Source organism: Oncorhynchus nerka, unplaced genomic scaffold, assembly GCF_034236695.1.
Source record: "Oncorhynchus nerka isolate Pitt River unplaced genomic scaffold, Oner_Uvic_2.0 unplaced_scaffold_917, whole genome shotgun sequence".
Classification (NCBI taxonomy): domain Eukaryota; kingdom Metazoa; phylum Chordata; class Actinopteri; order Salmoniformes; family Salmonidae; genus Oncorhynchus; species Oncorhynchus nerka.
Window position 1 is genome coordinate 81,474 of NW_027040387.1, and position 11,081 is coordinate 92,554.

Genomic DNA, 11,081 nt, shown 5'->3' on the forward strand with positions numbered 1-11,081 from the left:
TGTCATCTATTACCTGACTATGATGTCATCTATTACCTGACTATGATGTCATCTATTACCTGACTATGATGTCATCTATTACCTGACTATGATGTCATCTATTACCTGACTATGATGTCATCTATTACCTGACTATGATGTCATCTATTACCTGACTATGATGTCATCTAATACCTGGCTATGATGTCATCTATTACCTGACTATGATGTCATCTAAGACCTGACAACAAACCTGACTATGAAGATGATGTCATCTAAGACCTGACTATGAAGACGATGTCATCTAAGACCTGACTAGGAAGACGATGTCATCTAATACCTGACTATGAAGATGATGTCATCTAAGACCAGACTATGAAGATGATGTCATCTAAGACCTGACAACAGACCTGACTATGAAGATGATGTCATCTAAGACCTGACAACACACCTGACTATGAAGATGATGTCATCTAATACCTGACTATGAAGATGATGTCATCTAAGACCTGACTATGAAGATGATGTCATCTAAGACCTGACTATGAAGACGATGTCATCTAAGACCTGACAACAAACCTGACTATGAAGACGATGTCATCTAAGACCTGACTATCAAATCAAATCAAATCAAATCAAATTTTATTTGTCACATACACATGGTTAGCAGATGTTAATGCGAGTGTAGCGAAATGCTTGTGCTTCTAGTTCCGACAATGCAGTGATAACCAACAAGTAATCTAACTAACAATTCTAAAACTACTGTCTTATACACAGTGTAAGGGGATAAAGAATATGTACATAAGGATATATGAGTGAGTGATGGTACAGAGCAGCATACAGTAGATGGTATCGAGTACAGTATATACATATGAGATGAGTATGTAGACAAAGTAAACAAAGTGGCATAGTTAAAGTGGCTAGTGATACATGTATTACATAAGGATGCAGTCGATGATGTAGAGTACAGTATATACGTATGCATATGAGATGAATAATGTAGGGTAAGTAACATTATATAAGGTAGCATTGTTTAAAGTGGCTAGTGATATATTTACATCATTTCCCATCAATTCCCATTATTAAAGTGGCTGGAGTTGGGTCAGTGTCAATGACAGTGTGTTGGCAGCAGCCATTCAATGGTGGCTGTTTAACAGTCTGATAGCCTTGAGATAAAAGCTGTTTTTCAGTCTCTCAGTCCCAGCTTTGATGCACCTTTACTGACCTCGCCTTCTGGATGATAGCGGGGTGAACAGGCAGTGGTTCGGGTGGTTGATGTCCTTGATGATCTTTATGGCCTTCCTGTAACATCGGGTGGTGTAGGTGTCCTGGAGGGCAGGTAGTTTGCCCCGGTGATGCGTTGTGCAGACCTCACTACCCTCTGGAGAGCCTTACGGTTGAGGGCGGAGCAGTTGCCGTACCAGGCGGTGATACAGCCCGCCAGGATGCTCTCGATTGTGCATCTGTAGAAGTTTGTGAGTGCTTTTGGTGACAAGCCGAATTTCTTCAGCCTCCTGAGGTTGAAGAGGCGCTGCTGCGCCTTCTTCACGACGCTGTCAGTGTGAGTGGACCAATTCAGTTTGTCTGTGATGTGTATGCCGAGGAACTTAAAACTTGCTACCCTCTCCACTACTGTTCCATCGATGTGGATAGGGGTGTTCCTCTGCTGTTTCCTGAAGTCCACAATCATCTCCTTAGTTTTGTTGACGTTGAGTGTGAGGTTATTTTCCTGACACCACACTCCGAGGGCCCTCACCTCCTCCCTGTAGGCCGTCTCGTCGTTGTTGGTAATCAAGCCTACCACTGTTGTGTCGTCCGCAAACTTGATGATTGAGTTGGAGGCGTGCGTGGCCACGCAGTCGTGGGTGAACAGGGAGTACAGGAGAGGGCTCAGAACGCACCCTTGTGGGGCCCCGTGTTGAGGATCAGCGGGAGGAGATGTTGTTGCCTACCCTCACCACCTGGGGGCGGCCGTCAGGAAGTCCAGTACCCAGTTGCACAGGGCGGGGTCGAGACCCAGGGTCTCGAGCTTGATGACGAGCTTGGAGGGTACTATGGTGTTGAATGCCGAGCTGTAGTCGATGAACAGCATTCTCACATAGGTATTCCTCTTGTCCAGGTGGGTTAGGGCAGTGTGCAGTGTGGTTGAGATTGCATCGTCTGTGGACCTATTTGGGTGGTAAGCAAATTGGAGTGGGTCTAGGGTGTCAGGTAGGGTGGAGGTGATATGGTCCTTGACTAGTCTCTCAAAGCACTTCATGATGACGGAAGTGAGTGCTACAGGGCGGTAGTCGTTTAGCTCAGTTACCTTAGCTTTCTTGGGAACAGGAACAATGGTGGCCCTCTTGAAGCATGTGGGAACAGCAGACTGGTATAGGGATTGATTGAATATGTCCGTAAACACACCGGCCAGCTGGTCTGCGCATGCTCTGAGGGCGCGGCTGGGGATGCCGTCTGGGCCTGCAGCCTTGCGAGGGTTAACACGTTTAAATGTCTTACTCACCTCGGCTGCAGTGAAGGAGAGACCGCATGTTTTCGTTGCAGGCCGTGTCAGTGGCACTGTATTGTCCTCAAAGCGGGCAAAAAAGTTATTTAGTCTGCCTGGGAGCAAGACATCCTGGTCCGTGACTGGGCTGGGTTTCTTCTTGTAGTCCGTGATTGACTGTAGACCCTGCCACATGCCTCTTGTGTCTGAGCCGTTGAATTGAGATTCTACTTTGTCTCTGTACTGACGCTTAGCTTGTTTAATAGCCTTGCGGAGGGAATAGCTGCACTGTTTGTATTCGGTCATGTTGCCAGACACCTTGCCCTGATTAAAAGCAGTGGTTCTCGCATTCAGTTTCACGCGAATGCTGCCATCAATCCACGGTTTCTGGTTAGGGAATGTTTTTATCGTTGCTATGGGAACGACATCTTCAACGCACGTTCTAATGAACTCGCACACCGAATCAGCGTATTCGTCAATATTTTTATCTGACGCAATACGAAACATGTCCCAGTCCACGTGATGGAAGCAGTCTTGGAGTGTGGAGTCAGCTTGGTCTGACCAGCGTTGGACAGACCTCAGCGTGGGAGCCTCTTGTTTTAGTTTCTGCCTGTAGGCAGGGATCAGCAAAATGGAGTCGTGGTCAGCTTTTCCGAAAGGGGGGCGGGGCAGGGCCTTATATGCGTCGCGGAAGTTAGAGTAACAATGATCCAAGGTTTTACCACCCCTGGTTGCGCAATCGATATGCTGATAAAATTTAGGGAGTCTTGTTTTCAGATTAGCTTTGTTAAAATCCCCAGCTACAATGAATGCAGCCTCCGGATAAATGGTTTCCAGTTTGCAAAGAGTTAAATAAAGTTCGTTCAGAGCCATCGATGTGTCTGCTTGGGGGGGGGATATATACGGCTGTGATTATAATCGAAGAGAATTCTCTTGGAAGATAATGCGGTCTACATTTGATTGTGAGGAATTCTAAATCAGGTGAACAGAAGGATTTGAGTTCCTGTATGTTTCCTTCATCACACCATGTCTCGTTAGTCATGAGGCATACGCCCCCGCCGCTCTTCTTACCAGAAAGATGTTTGTTTCTGTCGGCGCGATGCGTGGAGAAACCCGTTGGCTGCACCGCATCGGATAGCGTCTTCCCAGTAAGCCATGTTTCCGTGAAGCAGAGAACATTGCAGTCTCTGATGTCCCTCTGGAATGCTACCCTTGCTCGGATTTCATCAACCTTGTTGTCAAGAGACTGGACATTGGCAAGAAGAATGCTGGGGAGTGGTGCGCGATGTGCCCTTGTCCGGAGTCTGACCAGAAGACCGCTACGTTTCCCTCTTTTTCGGAGTCGTTTTCTTGGGTCGCTGCATGCGATCCATTCTGTTGTCCTGTTTGTAAGGCAGAACACAGGATCCGCGTCGCGGAAAACATATTCTTGGTCGTACTGATGGTGAGTTGACGCTGATCTTATATTCAGTAGTTCTTCTCGACTGTATGTAATGAAACATAAGATGACCTGGGGTACTAATGTAAGAAATAACACGTAAAAAAACAAAAAACTGCATAGATTCCTAGGAACGCGAGGAATGTCATCTAAGACCTGACTATGAAGACGATGTCATCTAAGACCTGACTATGAAGACGATGTCATCTAATACCTGACTATGAAGACGATGTCATCTAAGACCTGACAACACACCTGACTATGAAGACGATGTCATCTAAGACCTGACAACACACCTGACTATGAAGATGATGTCATCTAAGACCTGACAACACACCTGACTATGAAGACGATGTCATCTAAGACCTGACTATGAAGACGATGTCATCTAAGACCTGACTATGAAGATGATGTCATCTAAGACCTGACTATGAAGACGATGTCATCTAAGACCTGACTATGAAGACGATGTCATCTAAGACCTGACTATGAAGACGATGTCATCTAAGACCTGACTATGAAGATGATGTCATCTAAGACCTGACTATGAAGACGATGTCATCTAAGACCTGACTATGAAGATGATGTCATCTAAGACCTGACTATGAAGACGATGTCATCTAAGACTTGACTATGAAGATGATGTCATCTAAGACCTGACAACAGACCTGACTATGAAGACGATGTCATCTAAGACCTGACAACACACCTGACTATGAAGACGATGTCATCTAAGACCAGACTATGAAGATGATGTCATCTAAGACCTGACCTGAAGATGATGTCATCTAAGACCTGACTATGAAGATGATGTCATCTAAGACCTGACTATGAAGATGATGTCATCTAAGACCTGACTATGAAGATGATGTCATCTAAGACTATGAAGATGATGTCATCTAAGACTGACTATGAAGATGATGACTATGAAGATGATGTCATCTAAGACCTGACTATGAAGACGATGTCATCTAAGACCTGACTATGAAGATGATGCCATCTAAGACCTGACAACAGACCTGACTATGAAGATGATGTCATCTAAGACCTGACAATGAAGACGATGTCATCTAAGACCTGACTATGAAGATGATGTCATCTAAGACCTGACTATGAAGATGATGTCATCTAAGACCTGACCTGACTGATGAAGATGATGTCATCTAAGACCTGACTATGAAGATGATGTCATCTAAGACCTGACTATGAAGATGATGTCATCTAAGAAGATGATGTCATCTAAGACCTGACTATGAAGATGATGTCATCTAAGACCTGACAACACACCTGACTATGAAGATGATGTCATCTAAGACCTGACTATGAAGATGATGTCATCTAAGACCTGACTATGAAGATGATGTCATCTAATACCTGACTATGAAGATGATGTCATCTAAGACCTGACTATGAAGATGATGTCATCTAAGACCTGACTATGAAGATGATGTCATCTAAGACCTGACAACAGACCTGACTATGAAGATGATGTCATCTAAGACCTGACTATGAAGACGATGTCATCTAAGACTTGACTATGAAGATGATGTCATCTAAGACCTGACAACAGACCTGACTATGAAGACGATGTCATCTAAGACCTGACAACACACCTGACTATGAAGATGATGTCATCTAAGACCTGACAACAGACCTGACTATGAAGACGATGTCATCTAAGACCTGACTATGAAGACGATGTCATCTAAGACCTGACTATGAAGACGATGTCATCTAAGACCTGACTATGAAGATGATGTCATCTAAGACCTGACTATGAAGACGATGTCATCTAAGACCTGACAACACACCTGACTATGAAGACGATGTCATCTAAGACCTGACTATGAAGACGATGTCATCTAAGACCTGACTATGAAGACAATGTCATCTAAGACCTGACTATGAAGATGATGTCATCTAATACCTGACTATGAAGATGATGTCATCTAAGACCTGACTATGAAGATGATGTCATCTAATACCTGACTATGAAGATGATGTCATCTAAGACCTGACTATGAAGACGATGTCATCTAAGACCTGACTATGAAGATGATGTCATCTAAGACCTGACAACAGACCTGACTATGAAGATGATGTCATCTAAGACCTGACAACAGACCTGACTATGAAGATGATGTCATCTAAGACCTGACTATGAAGATGATGTCATCTAAGACCTGACTATGAAGATGATGTCATCTAAGACTTGACAACACACCTGACTATGAAGACGATGTCATCTAAGACCTGGCAACAAACCTGACTATGAAGATGATGTCATCTAAGACCTGACTATGAAGATGATGTCATCTAAGACCTGACTATGAAGATGATGTCATCTAAGACTTGACAACACACCTGACTATGAAGACGATGTCATCTAAGACCTGACTATGAAGATGATGTCATCTAAGACCTGACTATGAAGACGATGTCATCTAAGACCTGACAACACACCTGACTATGAAGACGATGTCATCTAAGACCTGACAACACACCTGACTATGAAGACGATGTCATCTAAGACCTGACAACACACCTGACTATGAAGACGATGTCATCTAAGACCTGACAACACACCTGACTATGAAGATGATGTCATCTAAGACCTGACAACACACCTGACTATGAAGACGATGTCATCTAACACCTGACTATGAAGACGATGTCATCTAAGACTTGACAACACACCTGACTATGAAGACGATGTCATCTAAGACCTGACAACACACCTGACTATGAAGACGATGTCATCTAAGACCTGACAACACACCTGACTATGAAGATGATGTCATCTAAGACCTGACAACACACCTGACTATGAAGACGATGTCATCTAACACCTGACTATGAAGACGATGTCATCTAAGACTTGACAACACACCTGACTATGAAGACGATGTCATCTAAGACTTGACAACAAACCTGACTATGAAGATGATGTCATCTAAGACCTGACAACAAACCTGACTATGAAGACGATGTCATGTAAGACCTGACTATGAAGATGATGTCATCTAAGACCTGACAACACACCTGACTATGAAGATGATGTCATCTAAGACCTGACAACACACCTGACTATGAAGACGATGTCAGAAGGTCTCTACATACCTGAATATGAAGATGAATAGCATGAGCAGCATGCAGAAGGTGGCTACGTTGTCCATAGTCTTCATCAGAACCACCAGCTGTCTGCGCAGGGCGGGCAGGAACCGGACCAGCTTCAGGACCCGCAGCAGACGGAACGTACGCAGGACTGACAGACCGCCGTCCGCCTGCCCAATGATCTCCCATACACTTTGAGAGAAACACATACAACGTTACAGCTAGCTTAGCATTTAGCAACAAGTTATAGATAGCTTAGAATTTAGCAACAAGTTATAGATAGCTTAGCGTTGAGCAAGAAGTTATAGATAGCTTGGCATTGAGCAACAAGTTATAGATAGCTTAGCATTGAGCAACAAGTTATAGATAGCTTAGCATCGAGCAAGAAGTTATAGATAGCTTGGCATTGAGCAACAAGTTATAGATAGCTTAGCATTGAGCAACAAGTTATAGATAGCTTAGCATCGAGCAAGAAGTTATAGATAGCTTGGCATTGAGCAACAAGTTATAGATAGCTTAGCATTGAGCAACAAGTTATAGATAGCTTAGCATCGAGCAACAAGTTATAGATAGCTTGGCATTGAGCAACAAATTAGCTTAGCCATTTGACATTTGACATTTAGCCTATTGACATATAAATTAGCTAGCTTTTGTGAAGGTTGGGTGTCCCTGATAGAACTGGCTAGCTAGCTAAATTATGTAGCTTTAGTGAGGGTTGGGTGTCTCTGATCATTTCTATCAGAGACACCCAACCATCACTAAAGCTACATAATTTAGCTAGCTAGCCAGTTCTATGTAGCTTTTGTGAAGGTTGGGTGTCTCTGATAGAACTGGCTAGCTAGCTAAATTATGTAGCTTTAGTGATGGTTGGGTGTCTCTGATAGAACTGGCTAGCTAGCTAAATTATGTAGCTTTAGTGAGGGTTGGGTGTCTCTGATAGAACTGGCTAGCTAGCCAAATTATGTAGCTTTTGTGAAGGTTGGGTGTCTCTGATAGAACTGGCTAGCTAGCTAAATTATGTAGCTTTAGTGATGGTTGGATGTCTCTGATAGAACTGGCTAGCTAGCTAAATTATGTAGCTTTAGTGAGGGTTGGGTGTCTCTGATAGAACTGGCTAGCTAGCTAAATTATGTAGCTTTAGTGAAGGTTGGGTGTCTCTGATAGAACTGGCTAGCTAGCTAAATTATGTAGCTTTAGTGAGGGTTGGGTGTCTCTGATGGAACTGGCTAGCTAGCTAAATTATGTAGCTTTAGTGAGGGTTGGGTGTCTCTGATAGAACTGGCTAGCTATCTAAATTATGTAGCTTTTGTGAAGGTTGGGTGTCTCTGATAGAACTGGCTAGCTAGCTACATTATGTAGCTTTAGTGAGGGTTGGGTGTCTCTGACGGAACTGGCTAGCTAGCTAAATTATGTAGCTTTAGTGAGGGTTGGGTGTCAATGATAGAACTGGCTAGCTAGCTAAATTATGTAGCTTTAGTGAGGGTTGGGTGTCTCTGATGGAACTGGCTAGCTAGCTAAATTATGTAGCTTTAGTGAAGGTTGGGTGTCTCTGATAGAACTGGCTAGCTAGCTAAATTATGTAGCTTTAGTGAGGGTTGGGTGTCTCTGATAGAACTGGCTAGCTAGCTAAATTATGTAGCTTTAGTGAGGGTTGGGTGTCTCTGATAGAACTGGCTAGCTAGCTAAATTATGTAGCTTTAGTGAGGGTTGGGTGTCTCTGATAGAACTGGCTAGCTAGCTAAATTATGTAGCTTTAGTGAGGGTTGGGTGTCTCTGATAGAACTGGCTAGCTAGCTAAATTATGTAGCTTTAGTGAGGGTTGGGTGTCTCTGATAGAACTGGCTAGCTAGCTAAATTATGTAGCTTTAGTGAGGGTTGGGTGTCATCTGATAGAACTGGCTCAGCTAGCTAAATTATCTAGCTAGGTTATTTATAGCAAAACATAATAATAATAATAGCCGATCAGACCCCAGACAATGGAGCCTCAGCTGGACAGACCCCAGACAATGGAGCCTCAGCCGATCAGACCCCAAGACAATGGAGCCTCAGCTGGACAGACCCCAAGACAATGGAGCCTCAGCCGATCAGACCCCAGACAATGGAGCCTCAGCCGATCAGACCCCAGGCAATGGAGCCTCAGCTGGACAGATCCCAGACAATGGAGCCTCAGCTGGACATACCCCAGACAATGGAGCCTCAGCTGGACATACCCCCAGACAATGGAGCCTCAGCTGGACATACCCCCAGACAATGGAGCCTCAGCCGATCAGATCCCAGACAATGGAGCCTCAGCCGATCAGACCCCAAGACAATGGAGCCTCAGCTGGACAGACCCCAGACAATGGAGCCTCAGCTAGACAGACCCCAGACAATGGAGCCTCAGCCGATCAGATCCCAGACAATGGAGCCTCAGCCGATCAGACCCCAAGACAATGGAGCCTCAGCCAATCAGACCCCAAGACAATGGAGCCTCAGCCGATCAGACCCCAAGACAATGGAGCCTCAGCCGATCAGACCCCAGACAATGGAGCCTCAGCTAGACAGACACCCAGACAATGGAGCCTCAGCTGGACAGACCCCAGACAATGGAGTCTCAGCTAGACAGACCCCAGACAATGGAGCCTCAGCTGGACAGACCCCAGACAATGGAGTCTCAGCTGGACAGACCCCCAGACAATGGAGCCTCAGCTGGACATACCCCCAGACAATGGAGCCTCAGCTAGACAGACCAAAGAAATGTCTACTGAACAGCAATATAAAGGCAACATGTAAAGTGTTGGTCCCATGTTTAATGAGCTAACATAATGCACAAAAATATTATCTCTCTCATATTTCTTTACTTCCCTGTTAGTGAGCATTTCTCCTTTGCCAATATAATCCATCCACCTGACAGGTGTGGAATATCAAGAAAATTATTAAACGACATGATCATTACACAGGTGCACCTTGTGCTGGAGGACAATAAAAGGAAAAAATGTTCTGTTTTGTCACACAACACAATGCCACACATGTCTCAAGGTTTTGAAGGAGAGCAATTGGCTGCTGACTGCAGGAATGTCCACCAGAGCTGTTGCCAGGGTTGGGTGTCTCTGATAGAACTGGCTAGCTAGCTAAATTATGTAGCTTTAGTGAGGGTTGGGTGTCTCTGATAGAACTGGCTAGCTAGCTAAATTATGTAGCTTTAGTGAGGGTTGGGTGTCTCTGATAGAACTGGCTAGCTAGCTAAATTATGTAGCTTTAGTGAGGGTTGGGTGTCTCTGATAGAACTGGCTAGCTAGCTAAATTATCTAGCTAGGTTATTTATAGCAAAACATAATAATAATAATAGCCGATCAGACCCCAGACAATGGAGCCTCAGCTGGACAGACCCCAGACAATGGAGCCTCAGCCGATCAGACCCCAAGACAATGGAGCCTCAGCTGGACAGACCCCAAGACAATGGAGCCTCAGCCGATCAGACCCCAGACAATGGAGCCTCAGCCGATCAGACCCCAGGCAATGGAGCCAAAGCTGGACAGATCCCAGACAATGGAGCCTCAGCTGGACATACCCCAGACAATGGAGCCTCAGCTGGACATACCCCCAGACAATGGAGCCTCAGCTGGACAGACCCAGACAATGGAGCCTCAGCCGATCAGATCCCAGACAATGGAGCCTCAGCCGATCAGACCCCAAGACAATGGAGCCTCAGCTGGACAGACCCCAGACAATGGAGCCTCAGCTAGACAGACCCCAGACAATGGAGCCTCAGCCGATCAGACCCCAAGACAATGGAGCCTCAGCCAATCAGACCCCAAGACAATGGAGCCTCAGCCGATCAGACCCCAAGACAATGGAGCCTCAGCCGATCAGACCCCAGACAATGGAGCCTCAGCTAGACAGACACCCAGACAATGGAGCCTCAGCTGGACAGACCCCAGACAATGGAGTCTCAGCTAGACAGACCCCAGACAATGGAGCCTCAGCTGGACAGACCCCAGACAATGGAGTCTCAGCTGGACAGACCCCCAGACAATGGAGCCTCAGCTGGACATACCCCCAGACAATGGAGCCTCAGCTAGACAG

At 45.2% G+C, this 11,081-nt stretch overlaps 2 protein-coding genes across 2 annotated transcripts in view; both read right to left on the reverse strand.

The window, feature by feature from the left end:
- LOC135570708 (voltage-dependent T-type calcium channel subunit alpha-1H-like) overlaps positions 1-7,225 on the reverse strand; it is a 24,080-nt gene extending 16,855 nt beyond the window's left edge. The window contains exon 1 of the mRNA XM_065016668.1: positions 7,023-7,225. Coding sequence (XP_064872740.1) covers positions 7,023-7,225 — 203 coding nt within the window. The remainder of the gene's footprint in view (positions 1-7,022) is intronic.
- A 3,782-nt stretch (positions 7,226-11,007) lies between these two features.
- Positions 11,008-11,081, reverse strand: part of LOC135570709 (voltage-dependent T-type calcium channel subunit alpha-1H-like) — a 126,857-nt gene continuing 126,783 nt past the window's right edge. The window contains exon 29 of the mRNA XM_065016669.1: positions 11,008-11,042. Coding sequence (XP_064872741.1) covers positions 11,008-11,042 — 35 coding nt within the window. The remainder of the gene's footprint in view (positions 11,043-11,081) is intronic.